This window comes from Rhincodon typus, chromosome 5, assembly GCF_021869965.1.
Source record: "Rhincodon typus isolate 14 chromosome 5, sRhiTyp1.1, whole genome shotgun sequence".
NCBI lineage: Eukaryota > Metazoa > Chordata > Chondrichthyes > Orectolobiformes > Rhincodontidae > Rhincodon > Rhincodon typus.
Window position 1 is genome coordinate 117,188,820 of NC_063336.1, and position 19,665 is coordinate 117,208,484.

Sequence of the window (19,665 nt, forward strand, 5' to 3'; positions counted from 1 at the left end):
ACACTTCAGGATGATTTAAACAAGTTAGGGTTGGCAAATACATGATAAATATAGCATAACAAAGGTAAATGGTGCAGTGTAAGTTGTGTAAATGATACAGCATAACATGGGTAACCATGGATAAATGTAAAGTTATCCTCTACAGTAGGCAAAACAGAATGGCAGGTTATTAATTAAATATTGATGGAAAAGATTGATGTTCAAAGGGATCTGGGTATCTTTTTGCACTAGTCATTGAAAGCAAACGAGCACTTTCAGCAAGCACTTAGGAAGGCAAATATAATTTTGGCCTTCGTTGCAAAAGGCCTTGAGTACAGGAACAGGGAAGTCCTACTGCAGCTTTATAAGGGCTTGGTGATGCCACACTGGAATAATGTGCATGGTGTGGTCACCTTCCTTAAGAAAAGATAGACTTGTCATCGGGAAAGTGCAACAAAGATGCACCTGACTGATTCCTGGGATGATAGGTTTGTCATATGATTTAGATTTGAATTTAGGTTTCATTGTCATGTGAATTAAAATACAGAAGCACAGGAGTACAGAGAAAGGTGTCTAATGTCACCACATGCGTGGCCATCTTAGGTACAAAGGTACCTAGGTACAAAAACCTCAGCTACAGAGCAATAAGAGAAACAAAGTTTAAAAAGTTCAACATTACAGACCTTCATGGAATAAGTAGAAAAATAAAGAAATAAGGTAATAGTTAACATTAAAGTCCTTCTTAATATAAACTGGAAAAATAAAAGAATAAAGTTAAAAGTTCAACAGTCATTGAGGGCTTGCCTGGGCACCAATCTCCTTCACTTGCAGCACTCTCCTGGAGACCTCAGCTGCCTGTTCTCGCAGATACCAGGGAACCTCCATCATAATTCCATCTTCCCACGTCAGGACGCGATGCCATCACTGCTGCTGCTGAAGTTGCTGTCACCAATCTCCTCCTGCTGCCTCCAGAACATCCCCAGGACCTATTTGCAGTCTCCAATCACAGGGTAGGCTCCGGATCCCCATTCTCATCACTGGTCGCCTCAGAAACGCTGCGCAGCTGAAACACCATCATGGGCCACTGAAAGACTCCCACATCAGGCCAAGAAACTGCTGCTGGCCACCAAGAGACCGCCACGGGTCACTGAAAGATTCCCACACCTTGCCAGGCCAAGAGGATATCTTGCCAGGTCCACACTGAGGCCGTGAGAAGAAAAATAGAAAGCAACACAACGAAAGAAAAGAATAAAAGAAGGAAGAAACAGATGGAGTGGACAAGCTCTGACTGAAGTGTCCTACTACACCGCTATCTTGATATCTGTATGAGGAGAGACTGGGTCAACTGGGTCTGTGTTTGCTGGAGTTTAGAAGAATGTGAGAGGATCTTATTGAATGATATAAAATTCTGACCAAATTGACAGACTGGATAGATTGGATAGACAAGGATGGTGTTCCTCCTGACTGTGCATTGCGGAACAGGGCATCACAATCTGATAAGACACTTTGGACAGAAATGAAGAAAAATTTCTTGACATGAGGGTGTTCACTGTGTGGAATTTGAACGTACTTAAGAAAGAAGTAGATTTCTAGAAGCTAAAGGTGTCTAGGGGCATGGGGCGATAGCGGGAGTTTGGCATTGAGAAGATCATCACCATGATCATGGTGAATAGTAGAGTGGACTCAATGGGCTGAATGGCCCACTCCTGTTCTTATTTTATGCATTTCTATTGAGTAGACACAGGGCAAGTATAAAATGTGACTAGGAACAGTGTTGCCTATTTTCCAATGCATTATGCAATGCCATGGTCTGAGCTATACCTTTGTTTACTAAAGTAAATGATGACAGTGTTATGATTGGAAAATATAGCCAGGCTGTTACTTTGGACAGCTTAGAAGGTAACAATCGAAATGGAAAGCAGCATTGAAAAAGTGGAAATGTCTTCAGGTGCATTAAAATAGTTTATTTATTGAATGAAGTTTTATTCTGTATTGTGTGATAATGAAAGGCTAGCCTGGTGTGAAATCCAGATCTAATCCCATTACTTTCATTTCTTATTGCAGGTCAGTTCAGTCACATGTTCAGCTGTTTGAAAAGAGAGACAGATCTAGAAGTTTTCATTCAGTTCAGCCATCTTTTCCACTGCCTAAAAACTTTGATAAAAGTACAAGTTTTGGCTTTCTTCACAAGCATTATTAGATTTGAAAGTGCAGAGTTTGTTTATTCAGTGGTCCTGGGGAAGATCACTTTGATAGATTCAGTGTTTTCAAAAGTGTTAATGGTTTCTGATCTGCAGAGTTTGCTTGTTCAGCTGATCAGAAAAATGTAGGTTTGATCGCTTGGATATCCTTTATGGACATTGAAATACCAAGATTGTTTATGTAACTGTCCTGGAGAATGTGAGTTTGCTGCACTTAGCAGACTTATGATCTTTTGAAGAGACTAATGGTTCGTCAAGAGCTTTTTCAAGTGGTGTTTATTGATATTGAAAGACATTCTGAAGAGTGTAATGATTTTTCAGGGCTATGTTTCAAGTGGTGTTTCTTTATTTTGACGGATTTATCAGATTTTCAAAGATTTCCGATTTTATTATAGGCCTTGTAAGTTGTGTTTATTGAGTAGCGTTGAGTGGGTTATGGATGTTGGGAGGGAGGCCAATGGACAAAAGGGCCATGGGATAAGAGAGCACATCAGTAGGGTGATGGGGGAATCTTGACCTCACTCTAGCTGCCCCTTCCTCTCAAGGAGATAGGGTAGTGCCAGTCGGTTCCCAGCCTGAAGAGGAACCAGAGAGACAATCCCTCCAGAGGGTGCCCCCAGGCCTGTGGAAGTCAAAGGCATGCAGGATACACTTGCCTGTCTGTGCCTCTACACACAAACAGTTCTGAAGTCAGCTGATCAAAACTCTAAGGAAAAGGGGTTCTATCTCCACAGCAGGCTCCCTTCACCCCAGTTATAAAATCATAAGACCATACAAAATAGGAAAAGGCGTAGGCCATTCGGCCCCTCGAGCCTCTGCTGCCATTCAATAGGATCAGAGCTGATCCAACACTCCTCAAGTCTTCCCTTTCCCCATAATCCTGAATTTCCCTCCTGATCAAGAATCTCTGTGTATCAACCTTAAATATACACAAGGACTCCGCCCTCGCGACTCTCTGTGGCATGGAGTTTCAAAGACTTTTAACCCACTGAGAGAAGAAATTTCTGCCCATCTCAGTCTTAAATTGGTGCCCCTCTATTCTGAGATTATTCCCACTGGTCCTAGGCTCTCTCATGCAAGGGAACATCGTCTCCGCATTGACCCTGGCAGGCCCCTTCATAATCTGAAATATGTCAATGAGATGACCTCTCATTCTTCTAAGCTCCAGTGAGTTTAGCCTTTGCTCATAAAATAATCCCTGAAGAATTTCTGAAGAAGTGTCCTGACCTGAAACATCAACTTTCCTGCTCCTCTGATGCTGCCTGGTCTGCTGTGTTCCTCCAGCTCCACACTTTGTTATCTCTGACTCCAGCATCTGCAGTTCTTGCTATCCCATATCAAAAACACCTTGTTTGTAATATTTCTGCAAAAGAATGGGTCTATTAGGCCAACCTTCACTGAGTGGTAATACTCTTTCTCATTTCCAAATCAGAAAGCTGTAAATTCCAGCCTTATTTCATTGCTGTTGAGTGTGCAATTTATGCTGACACTTACAAGAGTTACTATCTTTCTAATGAGACATTAATCAAAGACCCAACTGCCCTCCAATGTGGAAGTAAAATATTTGATTGCATATGAATTAAGAACTGGAAAGTTTTTGTTAGTCCTTCGGCCAACATTTGCCTCTCAAACAACACTATCAAAAACACTGGTCAAGGTAACTTTGCTATAGTCCCATAGGACTGCTCTGTCATTAGAGACAGAGAGAAAGAGAGAAAGAACTGATGGTGGTTTAACCTGAGGATCATCACACCTCACGTTAGAAGGTGTAACCTCAGCTGGCATCACTCTGCATTGCCAACCAGCTGTCCAACTGACTGAGCTAATTGACCCCTGGTTCATCACAGTGGCTAGAAAATGGCAGGATCTAAACTACTGTTTCAAAGGCACCCCATTACCCAGTTGACCACAGCAAAACATCTCAAGACAATTAGAGGAACTGTTTCCTAACAATCTCTTGCAGGATACTTGAAGACAAAATGTTAAAGACAAGCATGCAGAAATAAAAACAGAAATTGCTGGAAAAGCTCAGCAGGTCTGGCAACACCTGTGGAGAGAAATCAGAGTTGATATTTCGGATCGAGTGACCCTTCTTCAGAATGTTCCAGCAATTTCTGATTTTGTTTCTGATTTCCAGCATCTGCAGTTCTTTTGGTTTTTATTTAGTATACACAAGCATACAACTGTTCAGACCGCACCCCAGTCTAAGAAGGTGTCTTTATGATGGTGCCTTTTTGTGTATAGGTGTTTGTCAGGTTCTTATTTTTGTCGAGAAAAACATTTTTTTGCTAACTTATGACTGTCTTATCATGCCAATTTAAATACTATGAGGATTGAAATTAATGCTTTCTTATGTGGAGTGGAGTGGTACTAATGTCCTAATATATCATTGAATTCTTTTTACTGCATTTCTGATCAGGTCTCAATATTGTCAGTACAAATATAGAAGGTAATGTTACTAAAAAAAAACTGTACGCCTAATAATGAAGTTTGTTAAAAAAAAGAAAAAGGAGCCCCTGAAAACCTATAAGTAACCTCTCAATATCAAAGCACCCCTCAAGAAAATATTAAGAAGTGCCCTCGATGATGGGAGAGGGAGGACACATTGACCCCTGTGAACAGCTATCACCCATTTCCCTGGTCTGGAGCTGTCCTCTCGAATTCTACTCCTACCCTTCTCAGACCTACCTAGATTTCAGCGTTTCGTTTCATCAATCTTTAAAATTATGCCCAATATAATAATTCCATATGTAAATATATCTTTGATCAGAAAAACAATTCTTACTTTGATCTGGCAAACAACTAATCTTTATTACTCTTTGCTTTCTATCCTCAACCAGTAGTTCCTGATGATTCCCAGGCTATAGCTTGAACAATTGAAAAGCACACAAATATTCTCAATGTATCAATTTTAATGTATAATAGCTCTAGAAAGTAGCCACTGGAGCTCACACTGTGATGGATTTGTTGTGATTTTCTCTCTCTCTCTCTCTCTCTCTCTGCCCCTCCCACACGAACACAGAGCCGCCGCCCTCGCCTCAGGCTGTACCATACATATTTATTTATTTCTGTCATTTGTAAAAATATTTTCATCATCCTTTGACTGTTGTAATCCTTGGTAAAATCATAGTGGATTCTCTACATTTACATAGCTGTTCAATGTGCTGAAGATTCATGTGATTATTTTGTTGTTATTAACAAACTTGAGTCCTAAAATGGACGAACCATGCGTAGGTTTAGGTTTGATTTCTATATTCTGTGGATTAAGAAGGGAAGGACACAGTTTTAGTTTCATTTTTTGAGTTCTCTGAGTGTCAATGTGTTGTCAGGAAATTTGTTTATTTGTGCTTAATTGAAACTTTAGATTTTAAGAAACCCTTCAGGTGAATACTTCAGTGATTTAATAAAGGGTAGAAGTGGGGGAATATGGGCTATTGACTTACAATAAGAGGGAAGCAACAGCCTAGTGGTATTATTGCTGTAATGTTCTGCAGACCTGGGTTCAAATCCTGCCATGGCAGATGGTGAAATTTGAATTCAATTTTTAAAAGTCTAACAATGTCCTTGAAACCATTGCCAATTGTCAGGGAAAAGCCCATCTGGTTCATTAATGTCCTTTCAGGAAGGAAAATGCAGTCCTGACCTGGTCTGGTCTACTTCACTTCAGACCCACAGCAATGCAGTTGACTTTCAACTGCCATCTTAGCAATTAGGGATGGGCAATAAATGCTGGCCCAGCCTTTATCACATGAGTAAATTTTTAAAAAAAGAGGTGTTTTATGACACAGGAAGACAGAAGACAGAAAAACAGTAATCCAGAAAGTAACTAACTGAGCAACGCTCTTAAAAGGCCTGGAAGAGCAGTGGTGCATTTTAGCACTGCCCAAAACAGGTTTTGAGAAGATTTGTAGCTTGGGTTGTGGATGAGGTTGTAGACTTGCTCACTGAGCCGGTGTGTTTGGTTGCAGACGTTTCGTCACCCTGCTAGGTAACATTGTCAGTGCGCCTCTGGTGAAGCGTTAGTGTTCTGTCCCGCTTGTTATTTATATGCCTCGGTTTGCTGGGGTGGTTGGCATTACTTCCGGTTCGGTTTTTCAGTGGTTTTGTATCAGTACCAGTTCAGTGTGTTTGTTGATGGAGTTCCGTTTGGAATGCCAGGCCTCCAGGAATTCCCTGGCATGTCTCTGTTTGGCTTGTGCTATTATGTCCCAGTCGAATTCGTGTCCTTCTTTGTTCATAGATATTGAAACCAATGAGAATTGGTCAATATTGCATATTAGTTAATATTGTATATTAATATACAATAATATAACATACAAAATACCATGCAAGGACTGTGAGAAACATTACATAGGCCAAACTGGAAGAAAACTGACAAAAAGGACACACGAACACCAACTAACCACCAAGAGACACAACCAATTCTCACTGGTCTCAATACACACGGACAAAGAACGACACGAATTCGCCCAGGATAGCACATCCATAATAGCATGATCCAAGCATCCTCCAAGGTCTATCTTTTAATGCAGCATGGTGGCTCAGTGGTTAGCATTGCTGCCTCACAGCGCCAGGGAACCAGGTTCAATTCCACCCTTGGGCAACTGTCTGTGTGGATTTTACACATTCTCCCTGTGTCTGCGTGTGTTTCCTCCCACAATCCAAAGATGTGCAGGCTAGGTGGATTGGTCATACTAAATTTCCCTGTAGTGTTCAGAGATGTATAGATTGGGTGGATTATAGGTGCATGGGTCTGGGTGGGATTCTCTGTGGGTTGGTGTTGACTTGTTGGGTCGAAGAGCCTAATTCCACACTGTAGGGATTCTAAGATTACCATTTTATTTTGTTGCAATATAAAATGCACTTCTTTCTATAGAAATACTTCTTTTAAAATGCTTTACTATAAACTCTTTTATTCTAGTTTAATGTTTCTTAAGTATATGGCTCAAGATATGTGCATTATATAGAGTAAAATAATGGTGTTCTGTTCAAGAGATACCTTCACAGAGTAAATCAAATAATTCATATACAGTGTTCAGATAAGGTAACACAGATGTAATGATGTAGTAGGAAAATTATACAAATTCAGCAGGTAAAGAGAAGTGGTGGTCAGATTTTAGAAAGAGGGAATATTGAATTAAAAATAATATTGCTGTTGAGCATGTATACCAAAGACTTTCAAGATTTCATCTCTGAAACGTTATACTTACTTTCATTATGTAAAGGACCATGTGCTCATTTTTAACAAAGTGTCTCACATGACATTGTTGTTGTAGTATTTTGTTCTGTGTGTTTTCCCCATATGGTTGATTAAACATACTGACAGTTTCCTGAACATCACATGTTGATTGCTGCCTGAAGAACACAAAAGGTTAAAGGTCATCTTCACTGCAGTTGATTTTGTCACAGTCAAACATGCACTTGTCACAATTCCTTCCATTTCCAGCCTTATTCAATCACCAATTATCCATCCTGGTGTTAATTATATTCTACAATTAACGACACTGTACAATTGCAATTTAATCCTTTATGTTCACAGCACCATCCTGGGTCAGGAAGTCTAAGCACCATAATGATAGCCTTATTATTCACTACCATGGTCTAGAGCTTCAATCTGCCATTGGCAACCTGACAACTGGATCGTTCCTGGGTCCTGAACCCCCACTCTGGGACATTGTCATTGACATGGTCCTATTTTGATGTACAAAGACCCTGACTGGAACAGAAACATGTTTGGAACCCAATATCTGCTGCCAGGTACTGCCAACTAAAGAGTGATCTACAAAGGCAGGCAATAACCTGGACTGGATTTGCCATAAGGGTTGTGCTGTTGTAGTCTGGCGTACTGACCTCTACATTGCAGAGGCCGAGTGCTAGCTCTCAGATACCTCCTCCTATCTTACCCTGGACCATGACCCCACCATGATGCATCTGTTCTGAGGAAGGGTCACTGGACCCAAAACGTTACTCTGATTTTTTCTTGACAGATGCTGCCAGACCTGCTGAGCTTTTCCAGCAACTTCTGTTTTTGTTCTGGATTTGCCATTGCCTTATTGAAGGGAGCAAGCAGAAGATCTGTTTACTGCTAACCAGAATAAACAAATAAGCCTTGGTTCAGTTCCTCATCTAGAGGCAGTGCTTGATGAGGCTTTATTGTACGGATTATTGTGGAAATTGACACAAATCCAAACCTTTCTAGTTCTGAGTTGGAAAGTTTATAAGAATTTAATCAATTAATACCCAAAACATTATTCCAAACGTATACTTACTTTCACTTGTTTAATTAGTTCATTCACTGTATTTCAGTAGAGGGAGGCCGATAATCAACACCTCGTGGTCTAAAATGATAAGTTGGGATTCAATATTTTTCCCATGCTATTTATCTGAACATTCATCCATGTAACTATCTTCCTAAATGCTGTTAAATGTGCTTAACTCAGGGAATAGTGCCAACACCAGTGTTATGTCAGATTGATTAAGCCTGAGGGAACAGCCTTTACTATAATAACAGATGGTATATAGTTCTCCGAACATATGACAGAACATTTGACTTTCGAGTATTTTAGAGACAAATCTAGAAGTTCATCTGACGGAGAATAATATCTACTGCCCAAGGCAGGTGGCAAAGACTGGGCGGGTAATGGGGCATTAAAAACAAGCACAGTATTCATGGGAAAGTTAGAGGCTGAGAGCTTGGTTGATTTTCAGGAAGGAATTAACTTGATTAGTAGACTAACAGCCACCTTCTTCAGCCACCTTAATGTTTGGGTCCAGTGACCTTTCTCCAGAACTATTAGTAGCTAGCAAAAGGTGGTATCTATGCTGAAGACAGACAGAAGTTGGATAGGGGTTTGTGGAAGAGAGGAATAAGCAACTAAGTAGAAATAGAGCCCAGAGAAAGACTGTCCAACCATCTCTATATATCTCTCTCTCTGGGCTCCATCTCCAGTTATTCACTTCCTCTTCTCCCCACTTCCCCATCTTCAGCAGAGATACCACCTTTAGCTAGCTACTAATCATTCTGAAGAACTGGACCCAAAATGTTAACTCTGTTTTCTCACCACAGAAACATTGCAGTATTTAACAGAAACATGATTAAACAGCTATGGTAAAATGATTCACAATGTCCTCTAATGGGACACCAATCACAAACGGTAAGTCCTCAGGTTTGTCATTTAGGTGCCATGGGAGAGAATATGGGCAATATGCAGGAGAGTGGATGTGAAGTTACATTCAGACCAGCCCTTATTGAATGGTGCAGCAGGCTAAGTAACCTACTTCTGTTCCTGTTTCTTATAATCTGAAGATCTGGTCCCATTGGAATTTCTGAATTCACTTTAAGCCACCAAAACACATTCCAGCAAAACTGGGCATGCCCTGTGCTCGGAGAGAGGACTCTGAGCACATTGATCCAAAGGAAGAGGACAGGATAACCTGTTTACATCAGCTTGTGATAGGGGAACCTTTGGTACCTGGATGGATACATCTATCATGTTAGCGTTCTGGGAGCACCAGAGGCAGGAACTCTGATGCCATCGAAAAAGTCCCACATTCAGCAACAAAAGGGGGAAAGCTGCAGGAACCGCCCCCACTCAGCTGACCCTTCCAGGAGAGCTCAATGTATGACAGATGTGGAGGAGATCTCACGAAGCCACAACCTGCCCCAGTTCCCCACATATGATGCCCCACCAACCACATCAAACAGAAGCAGTGTTTCAAAGGAAGCCATGGCTGTTTGTTCCACGACCCATCACAAAACCCTGCCCCACCTCCCACCCCCCAAAACTGCAGGGTCCCACCTCCCACACCCCAGAACCCAGAGTACCATCTCTCACCCCCTCCCCCAAAACCCCACAGTCTCAGGATTGTGAAGGTCCCAGGACCACAGGAAGTGATGTGGGCTTGGAGGCTTTTTCAGCTTTGAAGTGATGAGGAGTGGGGAACAGGGGACTTAGAAGGAAGGTTAAGGGGCTGGCTCACTGCAGGCAGTGCAGGCAATTTTTAGAGTTGTCTGGTGCACAAAAATCAGCCATTTGCTGTCACATCAGTCAACTCTCGATTATCAGCAAAGTAATGAAAAGTGTCTCATATACTCATAATAACCTGCTTACAGATACTCAGCTTGGGTTTCAACAGGCCCACCCACCCCCTGACCTCATGACAGTGTTGGTCCAAAGATGAATCAAAGATCTGTCCTGATTTGTTGTGTTCTAAACATGAATAGTCTACAAGAGATTGTTAGCTTAACATAGCGCATTCCTTGCAATAGCCTGGCTATGACCCTGAGCACTAACCACTGTCAAGTTACATTTGAATTCACATGTTTTGAAAGTTATTTTTAAATGTTCAGCAAAGTGACCCCAAATTATTGCTTTCAAGAATAGTGGCTTTCTCATTCTATATTATTAATTTAAAAATTTGAACAGCTCCAAATACACCCAATTTGAGAATGAGAAAAGGAGATGACTTTGATGACTATTTACAGCAAGTCAAGCGATGTGCCATTACATTCCTCTAAGCCATGGCTTCTCATTGCTTAGCCTATAAACAAAGCCGATCTGAATTGCAATGCTAAACATTATGAGCGTTTATTAACTAACAAATCCACCTAAACTTCCAAAAAGCATTTGAAAAAATTTCATGTGAAAGCTGACTCATTAAGCAGAACGCTATGGGAATTCAGAGTGAATAATGTTTGATGACATTTGATGTACACAAATGTAAATGTATTGCCCATGGAAATGAAACGTAATGGAAAGTTCATCAACAACAACATGCAATTAAACACTGTCTGCCAGTAAAATAACGAGGAAGCATGCATGATGGATTGTGTTGAATTATGTAAGGATGCAACTAAATGAGATGTAGCGGTCTTATTAGACTCAAAGCTCAATGTGAATAATCTGGATTCCCAGAAGGAGATCAATCAGTCAGTCCTGCCTGTGCTGGCTGTTTAAAAGAACCATCCACTTAGTTCCATTCCCCTGTCCTTTCCTCATCAAACTGTAATGGTGGTGTAATGGAGAGTGAAGAAGGTTATCTCAGAGTACACCAGGACCTTATCCAATGGGCTAGGGAGTAGCAAACGGAGTTTAATTTAGATAATTGTGAGGTGCTGCATTTCAGTGAGGCAAATCAGGGCAGGACTTATACACTAAATAGTAAGATCCTGGGGAGTGTTTCTGAACAAAGACACCTTGGATTGCAGTTTCATAGTTCCTTCAAGGTGGAGCCACAGGTAGACAGGATAGTGAGAAGGCGTTTATTGGTCAGTGCATTGGGTATAGGAATTGGGATGGCATGTTGCAGCTGTTCAAGACATTGGTGAGGACACTTTTGTGAATTTCTTTTGGAATACTGCGTTCAATTCTGGTCTCCCTGCTATAGGAAAGATACTGTTAAACTTGAAAGGGTTCAGAAAAGATTTACAAGGATGTTGCCGGGGTTGGACGGTTTGAGCTACAGGGAGAGGCCGAATAGACTGGACGAGGTTGAACGGTGATGTTATAGAGGTTTTAAAATCATGAGAGGCACGGACAGGGTGAATAGCTAAGGTCTTTTTCCAGGGTACAGGAGTCCAAAACTAGAGGGCATAGGTTTTCGGTGACAGGGGAAAGATATAAAAAGGACCTAAGAGGCAACTTTTTCACAGAGGGTGGTGCATGTATGGAATGAGCTGCCAGAGGAAGTGGTGGAAGCTGGTACAATTACAACATTTAAAAGGCATCTGGATGAGCATATGAATAGGAAGGGTTTAGAGGGCTATGGGCCAAATACTGGCAAATGGGACTAGCTTTATTTAGGATATCTGGTCGGCATGGACGAGTTGGACCAAAGGGTCTGTTCCTGTGCTGTATGTCTCCATGATTCTATGAAGGTAAGGTTTTCTTTTCTTTCAAGTATTCATCCATTGCCTTTTAAAAATTATTACTGAATTTGTCTCTATCACTCAGACAGTGTGTTCCACATTATGTCAAATCTTTCATTTACCCTCTCTGCTATAAGGCTCACAAAACTGGGGGTAACTGTTTCTGTTTCCAGCAAATTAGTACTTTTTATTGCAGCCTGTGGACCATGAGGTAAAGGAGTATTTTACCTAGTCCAATCTCTGAATGAAGCCTTTGGTCTTTGTTCTACCAATCAAGACTTCTCCTCATTGATGTGATATAAAAATACTGTATCCCTCCCTCCCTCATTTTGAAGCTTCAACCATCGTCTTTCGTCACAACAACAGGACACAAACTCTCACGAGTGCCTCATTTTACCGCTGTATAAGTTGTGGGCATTGATGGCTGTCCCTAATTGTTCTCGAGAAGGTAGTGATGAGCTGCTTTCTTGAACCTCTAAGTTTAGATACACCATAGAGCAGTTGGAAGGGAGCTCCAGGATTTTGACCCAATGACAGTGAAGGAATAGTGATATCGTTCCGAGTCAGGGTGATGTGTGGCTTGGAGGGGAACTTGCAGGTGGTTCTATTCCCATGTTTCTGCTGCCCTTGTCTTTCAGTGAGGCAGAGGTCACGGGTTGGAAGATGCTGTCTGAGGAATCTGTGTGAGTTACTGCAGTGCGTCTTGTCAATGGTAGACACTGCTGCTACTGTCTTTGGTGTGATTGTAACAAGGTCGGCCAGGTGGATATCACAGTATATGAGTTCCCTGATTGGAGCTGTTAACCTGGCCCAATCAGTGAGCCCTGGCTGACAGATATAAACAGGAGTGTCAGGGGTTCTGCTCACTCTGAGAGCTGGCTCTGAGGAAGCTGGATCAGCGTCAAGGACTTTCCATGTGTAAATAAAGGGTGGCTTGGTGATGGGATACCAGCCTTTGTGGCGTTATTTCAGTCTTGTGGCTGGTTTTCCTGCCCAACAGCTCTCAGCGAGAGTTTTTTTGGAGAAGTTACAAAGAGGGGAATAAAGGGAACCAGTAGATGTAGTGTAATATCAAAGGCATTTGATAAGATGTCTCAACAAAGGTGTAAGGGGTAACATATTAGCATCAACAAAGGACGAGTTAGCTAGCAGGAAGAAAAGAATACGGATAAATTAATCTTTTTTTGAGTTGACAAGCTGTAACTCATGAAATGTCACAAGGACCAGTGCTTGGACTTCAAGTATTTACAATCTGTATAAATAAATTGGATAGAGGGACTACATGCATGTTAAGTATAACGCGAAGATAGGGTCATAGAGTAATACAGCATGAAAACAGGCCCTTCAGCCCAAGCTGGTCCATGCTGACCTTGCTGCCCATTTGCTAGCTCCAAATGCCTGCATTTGGTCCATATCTCCCTAAACCCTTCCCATCCATGTACCTGTCCAAAAGTTTTTTTAAAATGTCACTTTGCACATACCTGGATGCTCACACCATCTCTGCCTAGTTTTGCTTTTTGTGTTTTGACCCCTCAGCCTGTCCTTAAAGTCTTTTAATCGGTCTGTCATGCCTTGGTGTTCAATGCAGACAGAAAGCCAGGCTGATCATCATACTCATTAGCAGCTTTCTATCAAGGGCATGGGCATGTTGTTTTTCTTTTATTCATTCACAGGATGAGGGCATCGCTGGTTAGGCCAGCATTTACAGCCCATCCCTAATTACCCAGAGGGCAGTTGAGAGTCAGCCATATTGCTGTGGGTCTGGAGTCACATGTAGGCCAGACCAGGTAAGAATGGCAGTTTCCTTCCCTAAAGGACATTAGTGAACTAGATGGGTTTTTCTAGCAATTGACAATGGATTCATGGACATCATTACACTTTTAATTCCAGATTTTTTTTCAAATGCAAATTTCACCATCTACCATGGCAGCAATTCGAACCTGGGCAGCATAATTTGTGTCTGGATTAACAGTCCGATGATGATAATACACTGGCCATCACCTCCCCTGTTGTCATTGAGATCAATTTCAATTAATATTCCCCATTAGTAGGCATTTTGCCATTTCCTCAGAAGAATCTCATCTTGACACCTGGAACTTTGTTTGAAAATGCCAACAAATGTCAAGAACTGCCTCACTGGACTTCCCACTCGATTCTTCCAGATTTCTTGCCATAGACCCACATTGTCTAGGTCCCTATTAGATTCTGCTTGTAAAGTTAATTTTTAGGATCTATAATCAGAATGCAACCTCCTTGTCAATGTTTGTGGGCTTCACGTAGTGGATCAAGAGATTCAAAGAAAATACAAAACAATAAGGAGTTTGCAAAGGGGTATTAATTGCAGTTAGCTATAAAATGTGAGTGGGTAACTTTACAATTTGTGTTTTTTTTATTCTGACTGTATTATGATTGCACTTTGTAGCTGAATCAGAGGAAGATTTATCATGTGCCATAACCTTGTCTTCAGTTAATCAAAATCCTGGATTTTAATTGCTCATAATCTAATGCTCATCATTTTCCTTTCATAGCCAGATAAATGGAAATATTAAGACAAGCCAGACTAATTTTAATCCCTCTTTGTTATTCACAGACTTTCCAATGGCCTATTGCCAGTAACATTGATGGAAATGAGATTTTGGAGATCCAAGTTTACAACTACAGCAAAGTCTTTACAAATAGGTGAGGCATTGCAATCTATTCCTTGCATTTCATTCACAGGTTTTGATGTTAACCAGGACACTATTGTCTTTGTTCAGGAGAAACCAATTGGCAGACATGCAGCAGGCTGGATTATTGAGTATCTTTGTTCATAACACAAAATATTTGCAGAACGCATGAAATGTTTCATTACTTCTTCCATTCAATCACTTTCAAAGTATAATAGTAATTGCTAATTTTGAATCCATTTATGGATGATAGAGACAGTTTTTTTAAATGTGTTCACGGGATGGGACATCATTACCTTGATCAGTTTAATTGTTCTTGAGAAGGTGGAAGAGAGCAGCTGCCTTGAACAACTGCACTCCATAATCTGTAGGTGCGCCATGTTGCTGGTAGGAAGGGACTTACAGGATTTTGGACCAATAACAGTGAAGAATTAGCAAAATAGTTCAAAACGAGGATGGTGCGTGGTATGGAGGTGAACTTGGATGAATAGTTGGTGGTTTTCTCATGTACCTGCTGCCCCTTTTTAGCCGGAGAGTTTGCAGGTTTGGAAGGTGCTGTCAAAAGGAGATTTCACTCGTTGCTGCAGTGCACATTGTATATGATACACACTGCTGCCACTCTGTGTCAATGCTGAAGGGGTTGGTGTTAAGGATGGTGTATGAGGTGCCAATCAAGCTAGCTGTTTTGTTCTGGGCGGTGTCAATTTTCTTGAGAATTGTTGGAGCTGCACTCATTCATGCCAGTTCTGCGTTCAAAGATTGAAATTTACCACTTTGCATTTCAAAGCTACAGTTATCTTTAATCCTGACAGATTGGCCTTCTCCATTACACTGTTCATCCTGTCCAGCCTCAGAGAGATAACACTAAAATCGCTCATTAGCAAGATTGTAATTTGGAAGAACAACACAAAATTTTCAATTGCTGACATCAGACCCCTTCATTGTGCTAGTAACACAAAAACTAAAGCAGTCACATAACATCCAGTGTTAATGAGAAGGACAATGTCTCTGTTCAAGTAGTGCTCTTTTGTTTGCACAACTGTATCCCAAAACAGGTTGTTATTTGTAACCATGGAGGAAAATACAGCAGGTTGCAAGCATGCAAGGTCAAGGTTGGTGTGTTTCTTCTGTACATGCTCAAGAATGGCTTTCTGCTATTAATCTTGATCATAATCAAAGTGCAATGTGAGCTGTTCACCCGAGAGCAAGTATTGCTTTTGGGTTTTTTTGGGCAGACGGTGAATTTTATATCATTGTGTTTGCATTTTGTTTGAAGAAACATCCAGTACAAGGTTACAAAAACGACCTTAGCCTCAAATATTTATCTGAAACAAATAGCAGAATGAGTAATTTTGTAATTAGAAAGAAAATTGAAAAACAATAACAATGACTTCCTAATCTTACAACCACTGGATAAGGAGGAGGGTTGTAGGCCATTCTGTCCACTGAGTCCGCACTGTTGTTTTATAAACAATTCAGTTCCTTATCTTATCTTATTCTTCCCAAATCCCTGTGAGTCCTTCTCCTTCAACTATTTATCAAATTCCTTTTGAAAGCTACCCTTGAATATGTTCCCACAACTCAAAGACAATACACTTTTCCAAATGCTAATTATTTGTTGGAGAAAGCTTTCATCTTATGTGACTTTTAGTTTTGTTTTATCCCCAATTTCCTTAAATCCAGATTCTCTGGCTCTCAGACGTTCAGTCCTGAAATATATACTGAAGCATCATTATCTTTTATACCTCATTCCAAACGTTACACTACATATTTCTCTAAATGAACCATAGAATCCGTACCGTACAGGAAGTGGCCATTCAGCCCACCGATTCTGCACTGACCCTCCAACGAGCATCCCATCCAGGCCCAGCCCCACCCTATCCCCATTTCTATATCTATTTCATTTCCCATTGCTCACCCATGTAGCCTGCACATCCTTGGATACTGTGGGACAATTTAGCATGGTCGATCCACCTAACCTGCACATAGAATCCCTACAGTGTGGAAACAGGCCCTTCGGCCCAACAAGTTCACACCGACCCATAGAGCATCCCACCCAGATACATCCTCCTATAAACCCACCTAATCTACACATTCCTGAACACTATAGGCAATTAAGCATGGCCAATCCACCTAGCCTGCGCATCTTTGGACTGTGGGAGGAAACCGGAGCACCCGGAGGAAACCCACACAGACACGGGGAGAATGTGCAAACTCTACACAGACAGTCACCCGAGGGTGGAATTGAACCCGGATCCCCAGCGCTGTAAGACAGCAGTGCCAACTACTGAGCTGCAGTGCTGAGTCATGGAATGGACAATCACAATTTGTAGTTATGTAGCATCTTTGATGAAGATAAATATTCCTTCGACAGAGATGTGAAAGCCTGTTCTTTGACAAAGCTGGATCATTTAAGGCTTGCCAATACTTTCACAATTTAAAGCTCAATGTTATTCATCCTGGTGTGTGCTTCTTGTAAACATAATCTTATTGACTGGGTTACTTCCGACAACATCAAAGCAATCCCAATGGGTCTTCCATTACAACTCCCTTTTGGGAAAAGGTTCCTCACAAATTAATTGTCTGCTTGAGAATATCCTTTGAGTGTAATTGTGGAAAACTCTTCACCAATGCACCAGGATAACATGGCCTATCATTCCAGGTGAGCTCTGCATCTCAGAACAATTTATACTTCTAACAATTATTATTGATGTTCAGAAAATTATTGACTATATGCTTAAGACTTACTCCCTGCCCCTGGAAGCACTTGATCATGAATTCCCTCTGAGCCTTCGTTAAACAAACTGTTCCAAGTGTCACTGGGCACTTTTCTGACAGAATGCCTGATGCTTGATGACAAACCTGGAAAGTAACTTTCTATCACAGTGTAAACGTTTAGGTCTGTATGAAATTCCTGAAAACACAATTGAAAAGCTTTACAAATGAAAAGGGTGGAAGTAACCACATTGATCAGTATTGATGATATATTCATGATTACCATTTATCCTCAGGAGATTGAGTAAACGAGAAAAGAACTTGATTTAGTAGCTGAAGGTTACTATAACTGATTGGAATTGGGTATGGTTCCTTAAAATATACACTCTTAAATTTTTCTCCAGTCTTTCAGAATGTATTTGTGAGGCAAATACCTGAGATGTTGAAGCAGAATGGCCATTCAGCCCATTGACTCTGCTCTTCCATTCAATGAGATCATAGTTTATCTGATAATCCTCAACTCCACTTTCCTGCCTTTCTCCCATAACCCATGATTCCCCTTACTGATTAAAAACCTGTCTATCTCAGCATCGAATATGCTTAACAACACAGCCTCTGCAGTAAAGAGTTCCATGGATTCAAAACCTATAAGTGAAGAAATCCCCCCTCATCTCTGTCTTAAATGGGTGACTCCACACTCTGCTATTTTATCTCACAGAGAACAAACCAACATGGGCAGTAAAAAAGGAATTCTACTTATTTCATCAAACTCACATTTTTCTTCAACAAAGGTAATAAAGCATGCACTGTAACCCTACCATGGGTAGACATGCCTGTTTTGCACATGCTATGCACTCCAGATAACACTGAACTGCAAGATTAGACTCGCTCCATGGTTTGGTTCCAGCTCCTGGCCAAAAATGTAGTCCTTTTATTTTAAAATCTGAATGCCTGGGTTATGGATTTTCCTTTTTTTTCTGTTAATTCTGACTTCCAGAAAGAAGATTGAATGTGCATCCGTTGTTTTCCTTCACACCGTTTTATGAACATGTTTGTCAAAAAAAACTGACAACCTGCCCTCCAAAATGTGTAGGCTGCGCAGATACCTCAAACTAAACACACAAGAGTAAAAGATATCCACACTACAACAGGAGTAAGCAATTTGCCAACGCAGCAAAATTATTGAACATCCCTTGTCACCTTGGCATCTTGGCAGGAGATGAAACAATAAGTAGAACAGAGGCTGCGAGTTGTGACATCTCCAAAAATGGATTGTTTGAGTATAATATAGTGTGGAGCTGGAGGAACACAGCAGGCCAGGCAGCAACAGAGGAACAGGAAAGCTGACATTTCGGGTCCTTCAGAAGGGTCCTGAAACGAAACATTAGCTTTCCTGCTCCTCTGATGCTGCCTGGCCTGCTGTGTTCCTCCTGCTCTACACTGTGTTATCTCAGACTCTAGCATCGGCAGTTCTTACTATCTCCTTGTTTGAGTATAATGTTTGTTATTCAATACCTAAAGTCTTTTGTAACCTGTTTCATATTCCTTTGCAAGCACAATTTTTAAACAAAACAGAATCAAAAATTACTTACCATTAAGAAAACAAAATATTCAAAATTCTAAAAGATTTTCTCAAAGTCCCTCCAAACTTCCTGATCCTTACTGTAAAACTGTACCATCTTGTTATTAACCCCTCTAGAGGGGACAAATTTCTTCTTATTCAACTTATCTATGCCCCTCATAACTTTGTACACCTCCCTCAGGTTCCCCTTGGTCTTCTGCACTCCAAGGAAAAAAATAAAAATTGAATAACAAGGAGGATTTTGAATGTTCAATGGGGCTGTGTTAGCAGTTTTCATTTCCATTACCTAGCTTAGTACCATCTAGGTCCATCTAGTTTCATTCATAAAGGGAACATTGCTATCAACATAATTGCACAGTATCATGTTATTTATTAATTATTTTTCAACACCTGACAGAACCAAAATGTTTTTTTCCTGTTGTGATAAGGTAGAATATAGTATTTGGACAACGGGCAGCAAATGATACTTGGAAAGGGACTTGATTGAAGCCTTCTTCACTCTATGCAGCAAATGTTACACATCTATCATTCTTTCTGACTAACAGAGTGACACCATTGCTGATACTTTTGGCCGTCTCATTCTTTTCTAACTGTGGAAACCCATTTATGAACCAGTTTAATTTCTGGCAGGGAAATTAAAGGGAGCAGCTATCA

General features: G+C 40.9%; 1 protein-coding gene across 1 annotated transcript in view; it reads left to right on the forward strand.

Moving 5' to 3' along the window:
- Positions 1-19,665, forward strand: part of otofa (otoferlin a) — a 323,207-nt gene that overhangs the window by 55,475 nt on the left and 248,067 nt on the right. The window contains exon 3 of the mRNA XM_048597126.1: positions 14,639-14,727. Coding sequence (XP_048453083.1) covers positions 14,639-14,727 — 89 coding nt within the window. The remainder of the gene's footprint in view (positions 1-14,638; positions 14,728-19,665) is intronic.